At 42.6% G+C, this 23,572-nt stretch overlaps 1 protein-coding gene and 1 non-coding gene across 2 annotated transcripts in view; one reads left to right on the top strand and one right to left on the bottom strand.

Annotated features, from left to right (window-relative positions):
• Positions 1-17,462, top strand: part of slc6a4b (solute carrier family 6 member 4b) — a 39,973-nt gene extending 22,511 nt beyond the window's left edge. Inside the window, exons 9-13 of the mRNA XM_078226112.1 lie at positions 2,498-2,629; positions 7,459-7,558; positions 9,916-10,016; positions 15,470-15,637; positions 17,382-17,462. Coding sequence (XP_078082238.1) covers positions 2,498-2,629; positions 7,459-7,558; positions 9,916-10,016; positions 15,470-15,637; positions 17,382-17,462 — 582 coding nt within the window. The remainder of the gene's footprint in view (positions 1-2,497; positions 2,630-7,458; positions 7,559-9,915; positions 10,017-15,469; positions 15,638-17,381) is intronic.
• Positions 17,463-23,225: 5,763 nt separating this feature from the next.
• On the bottom strand, positions 23,226-23,418 carry LOC144503189 (U2 spliceosomal RNA). The gene has a single exon (XR_013499425.1). It is a non-coding gene; the product is annotated as a U2 spliceosomal RNA (small nuclear RNA).
• Between the last annotated feature and the right edge of the window lie 154 nt (positions 23,419-23,572).

Below are 23,572 nucleotides of genomic sequence, written 5' to 3'. Positions count from 1 at the left end.
GCCCAAGAGATGATAAGCTATAGGAGATCATTAGATAGATGTTCTCTCATTGAGGATCCCTACCTGAAGAAGAGATCCACCCAGTAAGGAATACATACAAGAAAAGATGTTCCATAAGCTTGTCAAATCCTTTACATGAAGAAAGCTCTGCAAACCATCACATTCCCCTACCAACTCCTACACCCATTCCCTTTGGAGTCACACAATCTCCTATGAGAGACAATACACAAAAAAAATCATAGGCCAATTTAGGCAACAGAAATTGGGAAGTTTGTATCCAAATCCCAAAGGCAATCAAGCAAGTTCCAGAGCACAACAGTTATGGAGTAGCATACCCACGAAGGCTCACTCTAGTTTCCATGTGCTAATGACTCCTGGAACTCCTTCATCTTTTTAATACTCACAATGAATCCACACTTGCTGCCCATACCAACAATTCATTCCAGAGATCAACAGTTTTCTGCAAAAAGGGCCTCCCAGCATCTAATCTTGATCTGTGCTTTTTCAATTTATACTATGCTCTCTAGTCCTCTACAAGCTATCTAATTTGAATAATGTAACCACTTGGGCAAAGTCTAGAACTTAGATTATTTTGGATAAACTCAGTATAATCACAGAATCAATCATTTTCCAAAGATTGCATCAGAAATGAATCACTTTGGTTATGTTATGGGACTTGCCCTGAATTTGAATAATAAGCCTAGCATACAATATACAAAGAACAAAGAAAAGTACAGTGCAGGAACAGGCCCTTTGGCCCTCCAAGCCTGTGCTGCTCATGATGCCCAAACTAAACTAAAAAAAATCGTCTGCCCTTATTCGGACCGTATCCCTCTATTCTCTTCCTATCCATGTACCCATCCAGATGCCTCTTAAATGTTGCTAATGTGCCTGCTTCCACCGCTCCCTCTGGCAGCGCGTTCCAGGCACCCACCACTCTCTGTGTGAAAAACTTCCCCCACACATCTCCTTTCAATTTTCCCCCTTCCACCTTGAACCTGCGCCCCCTTGTAATTGACACTTCCACCCTTGGAAAAACTCTCTGACTATCCACCCTGTATATGCCTCTCATAATTTTGTAGACCTCTATCAGGTCTCCCCTCAGTCTCCGTCTTTCCAGTGAAAACAATCCTCGTTTATTCAACATCTCCTCATAGCCAACACCCTCGAGACCAGGCATCATCCTGGTGAACCTTCTTTGCACTCTCTCCAAAGCTTACATGCCCTTCTGGTAGTGTGGTGACCAGAACTGCATGCAGTCCAAATGTGGCCTAACCAAGGTTTTATATGATTTAATTGATTACATGATTTCCCGACTCTTGTACCCAATGCCCCGGCTGATGAAGACAAGCATGCCAGATGCCTTCTTAATCACCTTGGCCACCTGTGTTGCCACTTTTAGGGAACTGTGGACCTGCACGCCCAGATCCCTCTGTATGTTAATGTTCCTCAAGGTTCTGCCCTTTACAGTATAATTCACACCTAAAGTTAATCCTCCAAAATGCATCACCTCGCATTTGTCCGGATTAAACTCCATCTGTCATTTCTGTGCCCAAGTCTCCAACCTATCTATATCCTGTTGTACCCGCTGACAATCCCCGGCACTATCAGCAACTCCCCCAATGTTCGTGGCATCCGCAAACCTACTAATCAGACCATTTACATTTTCATCCAGATCATTTATATATTTATATTTACTATGAACAACAGACGTCCTAGCACTGATCCCTGTGGACCACCACGAGCTACAGATCTCCAATTGAGAAAACCACACCTCCACTGCGTAGGCCCTGAGTTGTGATTGACTGGGAACTGCTTGATGGGGCACTGGACATAAGGAACTGTGGACCTGTATGCCCAGATTCCTCTGTATGTTAATGTTCCTAAGGGTTCTGCCCTTTACAGTATAATTCACACCTGAAGTTAATCCCCCAAAATGCATCACCTCGTATTTGTCCGGATTAAGCTCCATCTGCCATTTCTGTGCCCAAGCCTCTAATCTATTTATATCCTGTTGTACCCTCTAACAATCCCCGGCACTATCAGCAACTCCATCAATGTTCGTGGCACCCGAACAATGAGTCAGTCTCAGGCTTAAGCCCCAGATAATGAAACACACACAAACACAATGCACTGCAGCATTCAGCCACCACAGACTTCAGTATCAGCCATCACTTCACATTTTGCAAACACAGGGTAATCGGTTAGAGCCAAGTGGGAAAGATTCCAATCCTATTGATTCAGTGGTTAGCCCATTTCCTTGTTTCTGTCCAAGTTGAAAATAATATTCCGGTAAACTCTGGAAATCATTTAGATACCTGAGGGTTGCTTTAATTTTGTTTTGTGCTCTTCTTCCACATGGAGCGGTGGGGGGTGGGGTGGGGGGGGGGGGGGGGGGGGGGTGGGGGGTGGTGGTGGGGGGGGCGCAGATTGAGCATACATGTGAATTTTTTGGAAGCAGAGCCAGTGTGATTCATTGTGGTATTCTTGTTAACAGTACGGAGGTCTGGAATCTATCATCACAGCAGTGATAGATGAGTATCCGCATCTGTTTGCAAAAAGGAGGGAACTATTTGTCTTGGGACTGGTCATCGTGTGCTTTACGGGCTCTCTCAGCACACTTACTAATGTAAGTACAATCCTCAATAGTGTCATTTTCTACTTTATTTAATGTGAGGTTATCAAAAAAAAATTTTTAAAACACCCAACGTTAGCCATTGAACTGAAGAACATACCGGTGTTAGGGTCGTGGCTCAGAATCCCAAATTACTTTAGGAAGCCAGACTGGACACCAAAAACGTTTCCATTTTGGCATAAATGCGAGGATAGGATGCTTCACTCCAGGAGTGATTCCGCTGACAAATTAGGGATCTTTTATAATAAAAACAAACTTTACTAAATAATAGTAAGTATAACTCTAAGAGAATGAAGCAGTTTGACTATTAACAGTTGAACAATAGCTAAAAATGAAAGGAAATAAAAGGAAACAGCGTTAATATCTAACTTATCACTGTTTCAGTTCCAAATGAGCAACATTCCCTTGCAGATTTAAAATTCCACTTCAAATACAGTTAGCAACTATAAATATACTTGTCACAAGGATTAAACTCCATCTGCCATTTCTGTGCCCAAGTCTCTAATCTATTTATATCCTGTTGTACCCTCTAACAATCCCCGGCACTATCAGCAACTCCACCAATGTTCATGGCATCCGAACAATGAGTCAGTCTCAGGCTTAAGCCCCAGATAATGCAACACACACAAACACAATGCACTGCAGCATTCAGCCACCATAGACTTCAGTATCAGCCATCTGTTCACATTTTGCAAACACAGGGTAATCGGTTAGAGCCAGGCGGGAAAGATTCCAATCCTGTGTGAGAGATTGAATTTCAGAGCAGCTTGCAGACCTCTGTCTTTAAACAAACCCCAGCCAGAACAGAAAGTTGTTTTTCTCTGCTATATACATAGCTCCTCCTATTAACCACATTATCACATGACCATGTCAATCAATAAATCAAAAACCCCAGGGGAAATTTTCATTTATAAACAAAATCCATGAACTGCCTCCTAAATACTACATGGCTAAAATGAGTAATTACCTTGCTCTCCCAGCATCTGAGCTGCATTCCCCCCAGACATACCAACTGCCTGAAGAAAACAGCTGAACTTTAAAACAGTCCCCTTAAAAATAAATATATATATATATATTTATCTATAACAATAGCACACGATCATCACACTGGGCACATGGAAAGATAGAGTGCCTTTGAGAGGGGTGACAAGACAACAAACTCACAAGGCAGTTGTCATGATGCCTCACCACATCCTTATAATGTCCCAAAGCCCTTCACATCCAAGACATTACCTTTTCAGTGTTGTCACTGTTACGTATGTAAACATGGTAGCCAATTTATGGACACCCAACCTCCACAAATGGCAATGTAGTAAATGGCAATTAATCTATTGAGGTGATGCAGGATGATAGAGAAATGTTGGCGGGGAGAATTCCTCTGCTTTGCTTCAAATAGTGCTGTGGGATCATTTAACTCTACCTGAAAAGGCAGGCAGGACCTCAGTTTGACACATCCTCCAAAATTCACCACCTCCACCACACCAACTACTGAAGTGTCATTTGTAATACGTGATAAATTCTTGCAGTTGGTCTGAATTTATAACCTTCTGGTCAAGTTCTACTTCTGACTCAAACTGGTATGTCTGGGTAGGCCATAAATCACCATTGAAATCCATGAGAGGGAATTGAACCAGGTTTTCCCACTTCTCATCAATGTGTCTCCACTGGCAAGTCTATATATATTCATTCATGGGACATGGGCATCGCTAGCTGGCCAGCACTTTTTGCCCATCCCTAGTTGTCCTTGGATTGATACAACTGAATGGCTTGCTAGGCCATTTCAGAGGACAGTTGAGAGTAAATCACATTGCTGTAGTTCTGGAGTCCCATGTAGGCCAGACCAGGTAAGGACAGCAGATTTCCTTCCTTAAAGGACATTAGTGAACTAGCTGGGTTTTTCTGACAATCAACAATGGTTTCATGGTCATCGGTAGATTCTTAATTCTGGATTTTTAAAAAATTGAATTCAAACTCCACTATCTACTGTGGTGGGATTCAAACCAGGGTTCCCAGAACATTAGCTGAGTTTCTGGTTTAATAGTCTAGCAATAATACCACTAGGCCATCACCTCTCCATATTGGACAAGGACAGGCAATGATTCCTTTCTCTAGTGTCAGACATCAAGGCTCTCATATGAAGAACGACTAATTGGAAAAGGGCGGTTGGCAATGTTGGAAAAGTAACTCAGTATGCGTTAGTGCCTTTACAAGAGAACTGGGAGATTATTTTCTGCTTTTCACCCTGCCAATACTGTTTTAGAGCATGCAAAGGTGACCACTTCTCAGCATCAAGGCATGTCTAGTTTAGTAGCTGTGCAACAAGCAGTTGCCAGCGACTCTGTCTCAGATTTCACTCACATCTCTCTGTTTAGTTTCAGCCCGAGATAGTGTGAATAAAACTGTGAACTCACTTTGCAGGGAATTGCAGTTGTAATTGCGGAATTACATGGAAGAATGTTAATGATAAGCAACTAGTAACAATCTAGATAATTAATTATGGTCACATCTTTGTACATTAAAAGGATGCAGCAAGAGTCTGCTAGAGTAATGAGTTAGTATTATAGAATGACTAAGGCGCCAAGTAAAGACATTGAACTCAGTTTAGAAACTGCTATCCAGTTAGTTCAAATGGTTCATTGAATGGTCAAACATGTTACACTCTCCACCATTATGCCATTTTAAGGCATGTTATTGGCCTTTATTGCAGGGGGATTAAGGGTTTTTCTGACAATCAACAATGGTTTCATGGTCATCAGTAGATTCTTAATTCTGGATTTTTTAAAAATTAAATTCAAAATTGAATTAAGGAAATATTACTACAATTCTTTTGGGCTTTGGTGAGGCCACATCTGCTTAACAGTGCACAGTTTTGGGCAACACATTTAAGGAAGGATATCCTTGCATTGAAGGTTGTATGACAAAGGTTCATTAGATTGATTCCTGGGATTAGAGAGTCATCCTGAGATGAGGGAGTGATGAGAGGCGGAGTAATTGCTCCCTGGAGTTTGGAAGATTGACATGTAATCTCATTGAAACGAACAAGATTCTGAAAGGGCTTGATAGGATAGACAACAAGAAGATGTTTCCCCTGGTTGGGAAATCTAGAGCATGGGGGCACAGTGTCAGGGTAAGGGGCCGATCATTTAGGACTGAGAAGCAAAGAAATGTCACACTTTTTGATCATCATAGTGATGGATCCTTATTGAGAATGGCCCAAATGGGAAATATGGAAGGAGTTTTTTTCACCCATTGCTGAGGGAAAATGCCCAAAAGCTCATTTTTTCCCCATCATCACTCCAGTCACCACGTTCCCCAACACCTACCATGAAGCAATTGGCCTGCCTGAGTCGGGCAGTAGGGCCAAATAATATGAAAATCAGAGTCCTATGATGTACATCTGGGCAGTTACTAGGGGACACAGAATTAAGGTGATTGCAAAAGGACCAAAGACTACATGAGGAAATATTTCTTTACACAGCATGTTGTGATCTGGAAATCTGCCAGAAAGGGTGGTGAAATTAGATTCAACAGTAAATTTCAGAAGGGAATTTGATAAGTACCTGAAGGAAAAAAAGTAATGTGTGACCTATGGGGAAAAATGGTAAGAGCTGGTACAGGCACAATGGGCCCTTTCTGTGCAGTATCATTCTGGCCTTGAAAAGGGTCCAGAGGAGGTTCACAAGAATGATCCCTGGAATGAAGAGCTTGTCGTATGAGGAATGGTTGAGGACTCTGGGTATGTACTCGTTGGAGTTAAGAAGGATGAGGGGGAATCTTATTGAAACTTAAATGATACTGCAAGGCCTGGATAGAGTGGACATGAAGAGGATGTTTCCACTAATAGGAAAACTAGAACCACAGGGCACAACCTCAGGCTAAAGGGACGATCCTTTAAAACAGAGATGAGGAGGAATCTCTTCAGCCAGAGAATGGTGAATCTGTGGAACTCTTTGCCGCAGAAGGCTGTGGAGGCCAGGTCATTGAGTGTCTTTAAGACAGAGATAGATAGGTTCTTGATTAATAAGGGGATCAGGGGTTATGGGGAAAAGGCAGGAGAATGGGGATGAGAAAAATATCAGCCATGATTGAATGGCGGAGCAGACTCGATGGGCCGAGTGGCCTAATTCTGCTCCTATGTCTTATGGTCTTATTCTGTGATTCTCACTGTGTGGAATGTGTGCTATCTCCTGTCCAATATCAGCCAGGGATACAGCCATAAAGGGAGCCCATGGATATTTTTCTTATGAATGAGAAGGAGCACCCTTGTTCCTCCAGTCACCTCAAAACCTGTAGATCTGGCTTCAGTGCTCCAGGTACCACAATCTTTCTGGTCTCCATGTAATGTCCTCATGCTAATGAGGCTGATCCCTGAAAATGGACCAACTCCAGCCAGGATTTTCAAGCAACTGGAAGTTATATTCTGCCATCAACCCCACGGTATCACCACTCTCTAAAATCAGGTACAGCACTGGTACAAAGCAAAGCTGCCACAACTCTCCGTAACCAAGTGCCTTAACTCCAACTCTTTATATCTCAATGTGGCATTTTTAGTTTCCCATACCACTCGCCCTTGCAAACTTTTAGACTGCAGAATTATACACAGCTATAACCATGCCAATTACTAACTGGGCTGCTATAGATTGAAATTTTTCTACATGGACCATTTAAAGCCAGCAGGGAAAAGACATCTTTCCCATCAGTTTATGCTGTTTTCGAAGTTTTGTTTCAGATTTAGTGTATTAATGTATTGCATCCCCCGCTCCAATGTTACATTTACTTAATTATAATTCTGGTCTGATTTGAAATACAATTGAATTTTTTAGGGAGGGGCATTCGTTGTCAAACTGATGGAAGATTTTGGATCAGGTTCCTGTCTTATTGCTGTGGTTTTACTAGAATCCATTGCAGTGTCTTGGTTTTATGGTAAGAGATTCACCATCGTATCGATTCCTCTGTTTGGCTAACTAAAAGTAGGAAATGAAGCAAAAAAGGTCACTCGCAATTGATTCTGAGGTGGCCAGAACTCATCTAAATATTCAAGCTGAGCAATCATAGAATCCCTTCCTTGCAGAAGGAGGCCATTCAACCCAGGGAGTCTGCACTGACTCTGACAGAGTACCTTACCTAGGTGCTTTCCCCCATCCTATCTCCGTAACCCCACACATTTACCATAGCTAATCCATCTAACCTACACATCTTGGGACACTAAGGAGAAATTTAGTATGGCCAATCCACCTAACCTGCATATCTTTTGTCCGTGGGAGGAAATCGGAGCACCCGGAGGAAACCCGTGCAGACACAGGGAGAATGTGCAAAAACTCCACACAGTCACCCAAGGCCCGAATTGAACCTGGGTCCCTGGCGCTGTGTGACAGCAGTGCTAACCACTGTGCCACCCGAATGGGAGAATGAATTACAGCTCTCGTCCTGAGATGAGGAGGAGAGCAGCAGGGAGAAGGGTACTGGAACTGGGAAGAATATTCCTGGTCCACACTAAAAATATACTTATCTTGTTGGCGGTAACTGCATGGGCACTTGGAAACTGAGGGAAACGGGCCCCATTCAGGACTGTGTCATCTGGCACATCGGTGCTTCAATAGGTTCCCAGCCACTAATGTCATGGGGCTTAACACCTGTTTAGGTGGCCACCTGGAATGCTGCAGTAAGCCAGACATCAGTGCAGACTGGATGCAGGTCATTCAATTACTAAATTGGTCAGCGTTGTGACAGTTTTGTGTCCAGACAATGGATACAATCCCAATTACACTTGTAATTGAGAAAGAGACGAAACCAATGGGAGAGAGACAAAGAGAATGTGGATATTTGAATACATAAATAGGGTTTGGCTGGGACACTGGGTAAATGTGAGGACACTGAACAAATTCAGTAAACTCGCTCAGCAAGGAAAGGCTCTGACTTCAGCACCATGGATCCTGTTAATATACAGCATGGATACAAGAAAGAATCCACGGATACCAGCATCCTTTGTTACCGGGGTGGCCGTTCTTCTCATAAATCACTAAATTGAATTAAAGTGGTTTATTTTCACAAGATCTTAAACATCAGCTTCAATATAATCATTTCTACCAACATTCTGATGTAAAAGTATTATTATGGATGACTAAACTTAAGTATGGCTCTGCTGATTGGGAAGGCCTGTGCTTTGATCATCATTCTAAGTTGGTCTCAGCTTGGGTGGCGATAAGGATGCTGAAAATGGCCTCGAATGTAAGAGTGGAAAAAATTGGCTGGGGTTTCCACTGCTAATCACATTCTATCAATTGTTGGAAATGCACATGGGTGCATGTAAATGTGATTCCTTGCACAGTTGAAAAGCCGACAGACACTCTTTCCTTGGGTCATATGAGAAGAACGGCCACCCCAGTAACAAAGGATGCTGGTATCTGTGGATTCCTTCTTGTATCCATGCTGTATATTAACAGGATCCATGGTGTTGAAGTCAGAGCCTTTCCTTGCTGAGGGAGTTTACTGAATTTGTTCAGTGTCCTCACATTTACCCAGTGTCCCAGCCAAACCCTATTTATGTATTCAAATATCCACCAACTGTGTCCCTTAACAATGTCATTAACCTTAACAAACCTTAACAGTGTAATGCAGCATGGTGGCACAGTGGTTAGTGCTGCCTCATAGTGCCGGAGACCTGGGTTCAATCCCTGGCTTGGGTCACTTTCAGTGTGGAGTTTGCACATTCTCCCCGTGTCTGCGTGGGTTTCCTCCAGGTGCTCCGGTTTCCGCCCATAGACGTGCTGGCTAGGTGCATTGGCCATGTTAAATTCTCCCTCAGTGCATCTGAACACCCACAGTGTGGTGATTAGGGGATTTTCACAGTAACTTCATTGCAGGGTTAATGTAAGGCTTGTGACTAATAAAATAAACTTTACTTTTACTTTACTTTGATAAAGACATTGTCACTATGGAAAACTAGGTGTTTTATTTAAAGGGTTTTAGATGTAAATAAATATTCTAACGGGACAGAAATCTCGATGAAGGCAAATGAACGTGTGTATTACGCGTAAAGGGTTTTATGTAAAGTGATTTGATATGACTTTCATATATAATATGTACCATAGCTGAGATACATATGTATTATATATATATGTACATATATACATATATGATTAAAGCTTATACATAGGACATTATGCTTCAAATATACACCAAGAAATATTACTGAGCTGAGAATGCTATGAGGTTATATCATCAAATATTTTTTACCAGTTCTGACAATTTCCCAATTTCTGTCCTCAATTTACCTGCAGGTGTCCAACAATTCTGCGATGATATCCAGACAATGTTGGGTCTCTCGCCGGGGCTGTTTTGGAGGGTTTGTTGGGTGGCCATCAGTCCTGCCTTCCTAGCCGTGAGTAACAAGCCTCATGCAACCTGTTGGTTTGTATATCACAGGGAGGCATCCTTCTGCTCCCTACTAAAGACAGTTACCCCCGCAGTATTGCCGACGTATCGATCACCTCCAGGTCAGACCACATTCACAATGTGGATAGTCTCACAAAATGGGTGCAAAAGATAGGCCCAAAATTTCTGGGTTGTTGAGGGCATTCCAAATGTCATTTGTGGATGAGGAGACTAGAATTTGGGGCAGGTCTTGGTTCTGTTCTTTTTCCCAAAATGAAAGATTCTGATAGAGGTATGTGCACCTCTTGAATTTCTCCTTGTCAGGAGAGAGAGAGTTCCTCCTTCTTTAGCACCAATGCAAAGTGAATCTGTACCCTGCAGGCACACATGCATGCCATCTTGGCGCAATTGGAATCTGTACTCGATTGATTTATGGCTTGGAAAACAATTACAAACTTAGGAAACTCTGGTCCCTGAGGGGCAGATTCCCGGGAGCATTTTAAATAGTACAGGTGCCCACCATGTACTTTATATGAAAGAACATTTCAATGACGTTAGGGTCAAGGCTGTGGTTCTGGTGGTGAAACAGGCATCTAGTCATCCATCCAGAAAGAATTGAGGTGCACTTTGTATGTTTAACAATGGCTTGTTATCTGACTGTGACTCAGGCCCCTTTTCACCCCCTTTTTGTATCCCATGGATCCTTTTCTCTCTATTCGGTTTTCCATTTGAAAGACATGTTCTTGCTTTTTATAATTCTTGTTTGGAACTTGTTGTTACTTTCCCCAACACACATTTGATATGCCCCTTTTCTGCCACAATTTCTGCACTTTGCACCTTTGCACCAGCAGTCTGTTGTTATGTGCCCGATTTTTGCACATTGGTGCAATTTCAAACCTGTTTCTGTGTTCAAGGTTTCAGCTTATGGACTTTAGTGCTTAAGATTATTGTTGGGCTTCCTTAGCTTCTAATTCCATAGAGATTGCAATTTCTAAAGCCTCCTTTAGGTCTAGATTGCTTTCTGTTAACAGCCTTTTCTGGATATATTCACTTCTTAAACCACACATTAGTCTGTCTCTAATGGTGTCATTCAAGACATCTCCAAATTCCCAGTATTCAGCTAATTTCTTTAAAGTAGCTGTGAACTGTGTGATTGATTCATGTTATTGTTGGCTATGTTTATGGAACATGAATCTCTTGACGATGACCAAAGGTTTAGTTGAGAAATGGCCTTGCAATATCTCCACAATCTCATCATAAGTTCTCGAGCCTGGTTTTTTTCTGGCTGTACCAGACTTTTGCAGGAGGTTGACTGCACCCGCCCCCTCCCCTTCCCCCCCATGCTGCTCAGAAAAGTTGGGGGTCCGCTGCAATTTTGTTCACTTGGACAAAGTATTTCAATCTTTCAGTGTATGAACTCCACCGCTCAGGTGTTCTCATCATATAGTCCCATGGGGCCCAAAACCCCCACATTTTTACAATGGGAAGGGCTTGTGTCAACACAATGTGCCATTTTTTATTTTAGCACTACTGCTCTCTTCTTTCAAACAAGGTATCCCGGAGGTCAGCCTGTTTCCTTCCAAGCTTTGCAACACCCCCAACTCTAAACTTATTGTTGCAGGTACTCGCCACTCACTGTGCTCCCTCTACTATTCCAGATCTTTCCAGACAGAGCATATGGCAAGTTTTTGACGTTATTTCCTGGAAACCTTTGTTTAAATTTCAGTTCCTTCAAGGACTGCTACCGTTATTCTTTCCCCCACCTCCCCCATTCCCAGCTTTGGTGCAGCGATTTTGAAAATACTTTCAAAGTTTTTCTGGGTATCTGCAGCATGGATTGACAATTTTTCTCTTGTTCAACAAAATTTCTACAATTCTTTTTCGGGTGTTTGCAGTGTGGATCAACAATCTCGTCACCTGTTATCTTTGTGGTATTTTTAAAGGATAGGCTTGCAGACCACAAAGCTACAAACAGACAAGAGCTTTATTAGATAGGTGTTTACTCCACAGGCTGTTAGGGTAGACTGCCTGTTTGCCTGCGCAAGTGGGCAATGGCATCATCAGGACTTCACATGATCAGCCCCCAGAAAGAGCTGCTGTTCCAACTTATAATGACATGAATACACATCGGTATGCTAATGTAATTGTTGTATTATTAAAAGATCTAGACTAACTATCCAGAGAACAAAGTTCAGACCAATAACTAGAAATTGAACTGAACCAGCCATATGAATACTATGGCTACAACAGCAGATTAGTGGTTGGGAATTCAGCAATAAGTAAGTCACCTCTGACTTCCAAAACTTGACAACAAGGCACAAGTCAGGAGTGGGATGGAATACTCTCCACTTGCCTGAATGGGTGCAGCTCCAACAACACTCATGAACCTCAATACCATCCAGGACAAAGCAGCCCATGTGATTGGCAGCCCATCCACAAATATTCATTCCTTCCATCACCGACAAACAGTGGCAGCAGTGTGTATATCATCCACAAAATGGACTGCAGTAACTCAGCAAGACTGCTTAGGCAACACCTTCCAAACCCACAACCACCACCATCCAGAAGGATAAGGGCAGCAGACACATGGGAACACCACAATCTGTAAGTTCCTCTCCAAGCCACTCACCTTCCTGACTTGGAACTACATCACTGTTCCTTCACAATCGCTAGGTCAAAATCCTGGAACTCCCTCCCTAACGGCACTGAGTGTACCTACATCACATGAACAACAGCAGATCAAGAAGGCAGCTCACCATCACCTTCTCAAGGGCAATTAGGGTAGGGCGATAATGCTGCCCTTGCCAGTAATGCCCAAACCCCAAGATTAAATATTCTAAAAATTGGAATTAGTCAACAAGCGGTTAAAACATTCATCTTTGTAAGCACTTTGTTAATTTTTGGCATGAAATAATTCCTTTGATCAATTATGCTGGATCTTCTCATGCGTTGGTGAATGGGCTGCAGTTGAAGTGTGTCTTTCAAAATAGGAGATAGAATATGAGTTATATGAATCAAGAGACCTTGAAGGCTCTCCTCTGGAAATGCTGACAAATGGACTCTTTACATATGGCCTCTATACCTTTGAACACAGGACCATCAATCAGTCGCAATTCATGGAACACTGCCAGAAATGCAATGACATGAAATGCTAATAAGAAATTAAACAGCTATTACTTGGGGCTTGACTGCTTGTTAAGACCCGTGCACACTACAGTTCAATTTTACATCTTTATCTTAATTGATTTCTGATCGATAAGTTTTTCCTTTCTCGGAGCCTGACTGGCGGCTGCCTATCATTCTGTATCTCATAAAGCAATAGCCGAGATTTTACATCCGAGTTATGTTTTACACTGTGTAAAATTACAAACCCCTATCGTTAATGTACCATCACAGCTGTCTTTTGTATAATTTAGTAACCTACTCACGTTCTACACATTGATCACTTTGTATGAGCCAGATATCTGTCCTAAATGTAACTTTTGTTGGTGTGTCCTTTACCTACAGTGGTTAACTTGCAGTTGTGTTGACAATTGAGCTTTTCGCTACCAACTTGACCAGAATTTTACCGCCCCGAGGCTCGCAGAGCTGCATTCTCCGGTGGCCTCGGACGGCATTTCATAATCCTCGCCGAGCGAGGTTGTAAAATCCCGGCCGATACACTTCACAAAATCACGGCCGGAATTTTACCGGCACACCCGCCCCAGAACCGGGGTGGGCGAGGCTCGCAGTACGGCATTCTCCATTGGCCTCGGGCAGGCGAGGAGGTAAAATTCCGGCACACACCTCAGTTTCTTAATTTCAAGGATGAAATTCCATTTTCGCAATCTTTCCTCAGTATCTTGACACCATGGATTAATATTGCAGTTCCTCCTGTACCGCACTGTCTTAATGGTTAAAGTAGCTCCCTTGTATCTTCGTGAACAGAACTGGGCACAGCAGTGAAGCATTTTCTAAATTTCACACTAAAAGGCAGTGTCGCCATAAAACATTATAACGTGGAAATCTTGCTGTGAATTATTATTTTATGAATGCTTTGTTTATTTCAAATGAGTTATGACACCTGTTTGAAAAAGGTTAAAATAACAGGCAAAGAAATTAGATGGGAATGTTAAGCATTTGTACAGTAATTTTGCACAGCACCATTTCCAGTATAATGCAGAGTAAAGTTTATATCAGCGTTGAAAAGAATCTGCGCGTAAAAATTGAGGCAGTTTCCAAAAGGGCTGTTCAATATAAAGGCAGCAAAGTGAGAGCAAAATACCAGGATGCTGGAAATCTGAAATTAAAACAGAAAATGCTGGATAAACTCAGCAGGTCTGGCAGCATCCGTGGGGAGAGAAACAGAATTAACTTTGAGTCCACATGACTCTTCACCCATTAAGATCGCAGGGTGAGGTTGCTGGGTTTGGAGCCACTTGAAAGGGGCAGAGTGAATGAAGAAGCATTTTTTTGGAAGCAAATTCCTGATAGTTTCTCTTTCATTACATAGCTGGATTTTAAAATCTTTAACCACTGTTGGGCTTCTTATTACATTCACTTAATGAATTTGCTCGTCATTCAGAATTGTTCTGCTGCTTATGATTACACAGTCACAACAAATAATGGAACACAATCTGAAAATGATCAAACTTCAGCTTGCACATAATTGAAGAGGAAATGAAACGGGCGGCACGGTGGCACAGTGGTTAGCACTGCTGCCTCACAGCATGAGGGACCTGGGTTCGATTCCTGGCTTGGGTCACTGTCTGTGTGAAGTTTGCACATTCTCCCCGTGTCTGCGTGGGTTTCCTCTGGGTGCTCCAGTTTCCTCCCTCAAACCAAAGATGTGCAGGTTAGATGGATTGGCCATGCTAAATTGCCCTTTAGTGTCAGGGGAACTAGCGAGCGTAAATGCATGGGGTTATGGGGATAAGGCCTGGGTGGGATTGTGGTCAGTGCAGACTCAGTGGGCCGAATGGTCTCCTTCTGCACTGCAGGATTCTATGGGACAATGTCGTAAGGTAAATTTAAAAACTCTTTCTTGGGATATGGGCATCACCAAGAAAGATCAGCATTTCTGGTCCATTGCTAGTTGTCCTTAAGGTGCTGGTGAGCCTAATTCTGCTGCAGCCCTCGCAAGTTACTGCAACAGTTAGGTAGGAAGTTCCACAATAGGGATGAGAAAGCCTGTTCTGTGTTCCTGGAGGTCACCACAGTCCCACATGAGAATATATGATGATTTCTTCAATGGTTACGAGGTTATAATCTCCACTCCTCTAAGTGGTCAACCTAAGAGTGTCATTGTTGCCAGTCTAGGCACACATCCAATTCTGCTCTTTGTGCGAGAGAGGTGGCCTTAAAAGACGTTAAAATTAGATAAAATTGAAAAACTCTTAAGCATTCGCCATCATGTAAGAAGAAAATAGTATTATTTGTTTGATTCCGACTTACGATGTCCATTTTCTATCTGCTTTGCAGTTCATTACAGTGAGCTCACTTGTGTATAAGCCCCCACTCAGCCTATTTGGGTACGATTATCCAGACTGGAGTATAACAGTAGGATATCTGATTGGAGCTTCATCCTTTATATGGATCCCAGTATACATGGTGTATAAACTAGTATGGACCCCTGGATCTCTTAAACAGGTAAGTAATTTGAAGTAATAACACTTCCCCTGCCTTGCTCTTGATATCAAAGTAACTATTTTTGGTTTGCATTTATCAGAAGATGAATGCAGAATGTGTGTGGATAAAGGAAATGAGTTTTGAGTTTGTCCATTTGGCAAGAGTAAGAACGAAGTTCATTGAGAGTCCACATTTTACAACAGGACTGTTTCTCATCCACAAAACCTCACACGGCACATTTCCTCTCTTGCACTCACACGCTGAACAGATCAGAAGCCAAGGAGGAGAAACTGGAACGTGGAAATCAATCTTTAGCTGTGCTAGATAGAGACCTGTACTACGCACATACGTCTGAGCAGAGCAATGGTACACAGTCACAAGGCATTCATAAAGCCGGGAGAGAAAATAAAATAAAAAGTAAAAGTTTATTTATTAGTCACAAGTGGAACTTTCAAGCGGTTATTGGATAGGCACATGGAGCACACCAGAATGATAGGGAGTGGGATAGCTTGATCTTGGTTTCGGACAAAGCTCGGCACAACATCGAGGGCCGAAGGGCCTGTACTGTGCTGTACTGTGCTATGTCTATAAGTAAGGTTTACATTAACACTGCAATTAAGCTACTGTGAAATTCCTCTAGTCGCCACAGTCTGGCGCCTGTTTGGATCAATGCACCTAACCAGCATGTCTTTCAGACTGTGGGAGGAAACCGGAGCACCCGGAGGAAATCCACGCAGACATGGGGAGAACGTGCAGACTCCACACAGACAGTGACCCAAACTGGGAATCGAACCCGGGTCCCTGGCATTGTGAAGCAGCAGTGCTAACCACTATGATACCGTGCCACCCCGAGCGATAACTTTAAACATCAAATTCCAAACAAGTATTTACGCACACATTACCTGTAGTTCAACATGTACATCGAATAATTTACCAAAGTCACCATCTTCATGGAAACATATTTGGAAATTATTTTAATCTGTTCAGATGCACGTGAAGTGATGAATAAAAATATTGACACCTTGAATTGAAGTTTTGCCCCCATGACTGTGAAGGATGTCAGTTCTGGGGAATGGAATACAGTGGCACCATGAATCCTAGGTCCACGTGCAAAATAAAGTTCCTTCTGTACTCACTGAAAACTTTTGGTGAAGCATAACATGAGTTAATTGTGAGGGGAAAATCCCTCTGCTCTGTGGCAACAATGTGTTTTAACTTCAAACTGTGATCAGAGTCCCAAACTTGTTACAGCGTCCCCCATTAACTATCCACGTGGTCTGTCTGAGTGAGATTCGGCAATTTGGTTCTGTGCTACTTCTTTCTTCGATATGGAGATGCTGGCATTGGACTGGGGTGAGCACAGTAAGAAGTCTCACAACACCAGGCTAAAGTCCAACAGGTTTATTTGCCATTACGAGCATTCTAATTAGTATTCTGTAACTTCTTTCTTCATTAGGAACTGAGTGAGTTCCATGCAGAATCTTTCAGATTCTAGAGATTTTCAACTCATCAATCTGTTGGGAGTCTAACCTGATTCACAGGGGGTTAACTCATCATATCACCCAATGGTATCCAAAATGATTTTTCCCACTGAACCTCCATTTGTGTTACCAATCAGTATTTTACACCGTGCCATCCAGTGCTCGCACTATAAATGCCTTTAGAGATTTTGCACATTTCCCAGTCTGCGCAAAGTTCTATGTTTAAGTAGTTGGAATCTTTGTCATTTTTACCATGACTGTAAATATTTTCTTTGCTCACACAGCGCCTGGCAGTCTGCATTCGTCCAGAGAAGACAATCAGAGACCAGAAGCCTGATTCACTCTGCATGAATACTATCCCTTAATCTTGTCTACATATTCTGTGTAGAAACTTGACTTTGGGATTGGCATGGATTATTTTTTTAAATCTGCATGACCTGGGAAATGGAGAAGCAATTGTTACCACACTTGACATGCCATCTTCAGCAAGGACACAAATATGAACTTGATTAAGGAATTCTGCAGCAACTTCAGTAACGAGTTTTGGATATTTGCAAATTTATTATCAGTAACTTACGTAGATGGAGAGACCTTACACTTTGTTCCTTTGTAACTCTTGTGGGTGCGAAAAAAATCAAGAAAAAAATGCTGTTATGAAATAATATTTTGCTAACTCACCAGGAATTACCACTGAAAATTTCTAATTTATCAACTATGTCAGCCAAGTATTTGAGATTTAAGTTAGTTACAGTCATAGGAACTTGTACTCAAAGTACCCCTTCTATAAAGAGATGTAAAAGGATAATTTGATATCTAGAGTTTAAAGGTGGTCGTTGCTGTTGGGGCAGGAGTACTTCCAGTGACCAGAACTTACCCTATGCCAGATCATCCATAATAAATAGATTTGAAAATTCCTTTTCCTATGTAGAGGGGAAAAGTCTTTGTTTTAAATTGAGCAGCCATGTCTCTCACTGTGGAGATGATGTGGAGATGCCGGCGTTGGACTGGGGTAAGCACAGTAAGAAGTCTCACAACACCAGGTTAAAGTCCAACAGGTTTATTTGGTAGCAAATACCATAAGCTTTCGGAGCGCTGCTCCTTCGTCAGATGGAGTGGATATCTGCTCTCAAACAGTGCACAGACACAGAAATCAAGTTACAGAATACTAATTAGAATGCGAATCTCTAAAGCCAGCCAGGTCTGGCTGGTTGACCTGGCTGGCTGTAGAGATTCGCATTCTAATCCGTATTCTGTAACTTGATTTCTGTGTCTGTGCACTGTTTGAGAGCAGATATCCACTCCATCTGACGAAGGAGCAGCGCTCTGAAAGCTTATGGTATTTGCTACCAAATAAACCTGTTGGACTTTAACCTGGTGTTGTGAGACTTCTTACTGTTCTCACTGTGGAGGCCAGACATCAGTGGTTAGCACTGCTGCCTCACAGAGCCACAGACCCAGGTTCAATTCTGGCCTCGGGTCACTGTCTGTGCAGAGTCCGCACATTCTCCTTGTGTCTGCGTGGGTTTCCTCCGGGTGCTCCGGTTTCCTTCCACAGTCTGAAAGACGTGTTGGTGCATTGGCCATGCTAAATTCTCGCTCAGTGTTACCCGAACAGGCACTGGAGTGTGGCGACTAGGGGATTTTCACGGTAACTTCATTGCAGTGTTAATGTAAGCCTACTTGTGACACGAATAAAATAAACTTAAGTTAACTAATTCTGGAATCACCCAGCTAATCTCAATGGCTGGTTCAACAGACAGTTGGTTTGTTGTCTCTTTTCTCCTCCACTTTTGAATATTAACACAAAGCTCACAGATGTTTTGTAACTTGGAGTCACTGCACATGTTTCAAAGTTGATAATGAGCCACACTGTAGCTTATACTTGGCGTGTATGTGCTGGGGTTTACAAGAGATAGTGAACTAGTGGTGTCAACTGTGTGCAACCTCTGGCAGATCCTAATCGTCAGGAGCCTGCAGTGAAACAACTGTGTTGTGATAACTCCCCCCAAAAGGTTCAGTCAAACAATGTGAGCCGTACAAACCAGGAGAAGTCCCAGGTTCAATTCCCAGTCTGTGCTGAATTAGCTGTTAGGGTGACAGTAGAGGCACATCAACTGGCCTCATTTTCCTAAGCTCAGGAGGGAAAGGATTCCACCAGGTTTCCCCACTCTTCATTTCTCCTGTGTATCTGGTACTTGAGTAAAGGCAGGTTTCATAGAACCCTTTCAGTACAGGAGGAGGCCATTCAGCCCATCAAGTCTGTACCGACCACAATCCCACCCAGGCCCTATTCCCACAACCCTCATTTACCCTGTTAATCCCCCTGACACTAGGGACAATTTAGCATGGCCAATCAACCTAATCCGCATATCTTTGGGCTGTGAAAGCAAACCAGAGCACTCGGAGGAAACCCATGCAGATATGGCGAGAAAGTGCAAACCCCACACAGTGACCCAAGGCTGGAATTGAACCTGGGTCCTTGGTGTTGTGAGGCAGCAGTGCTAACCACTGTGCCACCATGGACTCATCTTTGCCACCCCTCCCTGATCTACCATCCTTCTGACGTTTTAGATAAATGTGCCCATCATAAGTTTTCAGAGAGATCAGGTGAATACTATAGAGAGTAGATTGGAAAGAGAATGCCTCCTTCCCAAATATAACTCATTTCCCTTAATTTCTCTGTAGATCTATTTAATTTTTTTCTGACTGTTTTCTGCTTTCTCCCTCCTTCTCCCTTTCCCACTTCTTTTATATTTTTCCTCTTTTTCCATTCATACTTTCTGTTTCTGCTTCTATTTTAGTTGAGTCAGCATCTCAGACTAATACCCGTATTGTGCAAAAACCTATATGGGTAAAACCAGCTAAACCAGACATGAGCTGCTAATAATGAAAACTTTTAAATGGAAATAATCTAAAGATTGGTCTGGAAGATTTCAAGTGATGGGGCTGTGATTAAATGCTTTGGCAGCTATTTATTTATTAGTCACAAGTAGGCTTACATTAACACTGCAATGAAGTTACTGTGAAAATCCCCTAGTCGCCACACTCCGGCGCCTGTTCAGATACACTGAGGGAGAATTTAGCATGGCCAATACACCTAACCAGCACGTCTTTTGGACTCTGGGAGGAAACTGGAACACCTGGAGGAAACACACATAGACACGGGGAGAACGTGCAGACTCTGCACAGACAGTGAACCCCAAGTTGGGAATCGAACCCAGGTCCCTGGCGCTGTGAGGCAGCAGTGCTAAGCGCTGTGAGGCAGCAGTGCTAAGCACTGTGCCACCGTGCAGCTTGTTCCCTTTCTATCCTTTCTCCCCAACAGCTCACTTGTTGAGAAACTGAGTTAGAAGTTTGTACCATGAGCAACATTCAGAACCCCAGCAGCCCCTCGGACCCCAAATGTCAGAATTGCATCAGTGTATGAACTACTGGGTTCGAAAGGGACAAAGTACAGTGCTGTCACCCAGTGTTAGAACAGTGATACTACATCAGCCTGTCAGCAGTGGGCGGCATGGTGGCACAGTGGTCAGCACTGCTGCCCCACAGCGACAGGAACCTGAGTTCAATTCCGGCCTCGGGTCACTGTCTGAGTGGAGTTTGCACGTTTCCTCCAGGTGCGCCAGTTTCCTCCCACAGTCCAAAGGTGTGCAGGTTAGGTTGATTGGCCATGCTAAATTGATCCTAGTGTTAGGGGGATTAGCAGGGTAAATGTGTGGGGTTATGGGAATCGGGCCCTGGGTGGGATCATGGTCGGTACAGACTCAATGGGCCAAATGGCCTCCTTCTGTACTGTTGAGATTCTATGATTCTCATTACAGGATTGATTTTCTGTAAATCTCTCCCAGATAAAGTATTCTGCCAACAGTCAGTGTCTCGACTCTCATATGAATAGGTGCTCGGGAAAGGTGTTGAAAGGTGAACCCAGCATGAGTCAAGAAGGGGTGAAATTTGAGTGAAAGGAATGTAATCATTTTAAAAGTCAAGAACTCCTATGGCACAAATTATTCATATTTTCTTAGTAATAGTGAGCAATCCTTCAGGAATATGGTGAAATGGGGGAATAAATTAAACCTTACTGTTTGATCTGATCATCCCTTTTTCCACCATGTAAAACTGCTGGATTGTTCACTGTAATCCTTAATAAATCAATAATGAAACACATAATGCCATTTTCAGTGGATGTATATATAAGGTGATACAAGGTAAAATGTTGTTAATTTATTTGGACATGTTCTTAAAGAACAGTTGAAGGTAATGATTATTTTTTAACAGATTTTATAAAAATAACATAAATATGTTTGTACTTTTGAAGAGTGCTCCTAGTTCAACCCACTTATTCCCGCTGTGTGCAATTTTTAAGCTGTAAACTTTCTCAAGCAATTAATAAAACGTGAGATGGGTGTTAATCGGTTTTATCTAACTGTTACATCCGGATCATATATGTATGTGCATGACTAACAGCCCTTACGCAGAGTAACTGAATATAAATAGCTCTGACTGTGGCTTTATTTAGTTTTACAGTGAAAGATGCAGTATAAATGCAAGTTCATTCTCTTTATTACTTGACAGGTGTGTTGCTAATCAAATCATAAAAAGTGTATTTCACTAAGCAAAATGTGAATACTTAACAGTTAACAAAGCAGAAAAGTTTTCATGGCAACTCAGATTGGAAGAGCAGACCCTCCCCAGTGAACAATGGTTTGGTTGAAAGCAAAACATAAAAACATAAATAAAAAATGTAAAAAGACCATCTGATCCATCAATCCCAAACCCATCCCAAACTATATACAAATGAGTTTTTTTAAATGCAGTATTCAATCTTTTTACATTGGATCTTGGGGGTTGGACAATGCTGACAATGAATTTAATGCCCATGACAGGTTGCTTTGAGAAGGGGTTGATGTGGCTTCTTAAACCACTGCAGACCATGTGCTGATGACACTTTGGTAATATTTTCAAAGAGAGAATTCCAGAATATTGACAAATAATGAAGGGAGTGGGGAATTCAGAAAAATAATGAAAAGAAAGAAAAACACGCCCAGTGCAGTGGAAATTGAGTCGGATTGCCACTTTCCTCCTAGTTTCTTACATTCAAATGAAGCTCCGATCTCGCCAGACCTTCTGACTCAAGCCAGGTGGAATCACTCCAGGACAGCACGTTCTTACAGGGATCAAGGGAAAGGAGGGGAAGGGGGCATCAGGATATTGAATTAGATGATCAGCCATAATCAAAATGAATGGCGGAGTAGCCTCGAAGGGCCGAATGGCCTACTCCTGCTTCCAGTTTCTATGTTTCGGTGGCCTGCAGTCAAGTCCTGGAGAGTTGAAGGTTAATAAGCCACACTCGCTTTTTTATAGCATTGGCTGCTGTAAGCCAGGTCGGTTTAAAGGACCAGCAACTTTGACAAGCCAGGGAAAAGGTGAGTGTGTAAGGTAAGTGGGTAGGAGATTTGGTGGGGCGGGGGGAGTGGGGGATTATTGAATATTGCTGGAGATATCACCGGAAATGGAGACAGAGGGGTCAAGGAAGGGAAGTGAAGTGGCGGAGATGGACCATGTGAAGCTGAGAGGGGTGGAAACTGGAAGCAAAAATCGATAGATTTATCCAGGTCCAGACGAGAGCATGAAGCAGCATTGATACAGTCATCGGAAAAAGAGTTTCAGGAGTTGGCCTGAGTAAGACTGGAACCAGGAATGTTCCATATAACCCACAAAAAGACTGGCATAACTGGCATCAATGCAAATACCCATAGCCACACCTTTTATTTTCAAGAAGTGAGACAAGTTCAAAGTTAGATTATTTAGTGACAGAACAAGTTCAGCCTGTCGGAGAAGGGTGGTGGTTGACGGGGATTGTTCTCAAGGAAGAGGAGAGCCCTCAGACTGTCCTGGTGATACAAAAGTACAAGACAAGATGCCTTGGTTTTCAGTACCAAAACTAAACTTTACTTAAAAATGGTTTAGAAAGTAACATTTTAAAATTAACATGGAGTGGAACCACATGCAATGATTTTTTAAATTCCAATTCAATCAAATCAAGTCCAATTCAGAGTCTCAACAAGTTGAGACATTCCCGATCCAAGCTGACAAGACATGGCTCTCACCTCCTATCTTGGGCTTGAGCTACATGATCCAAGCTGATTGGAGCAGGCATTGCACCTCCTCCAAGGCTTGATCTCATTTGCACCTTAGCCAAAAGGCCGAGATTACGCTTTTAAAAATTGCTTCAAATGAAGCTAAAATGTAACCTAATGACTTCAACCAAGTTACAGCACGTCGATACTACACTTGACCTTAGCCAAAAGGCCGAGAAGCGACCAGATGCAATGATTTTCTGCGGGACCTGGATGATTTTCTGTCGAAATTCTCATTGCCTTTTGCCACGAAGAACAGATGAACAATGACATTGCCCACCTCACAGACTTATTGCAACATTTCTTTCTCTAACAACTCACTATTTCCCAGACCTGCA

This window comes from Mustelus asterias, chromosome 13 (assembly GCF_964213995.1).
Source record: "Mustelus asterias chromosome 13, sMusAst1.hap1.1, whole genome shotgun sequence".
NCBI classification, from domain to species: Eukaryota; Metazoa; Chordata; class Chondrichthyes; order Carcharhiniformes; family Triakidae; genus Mustelus; species Mustelus asterias.
This window is presented reverse-complemented; position numbering and strand designations above follow the sequence as displayed.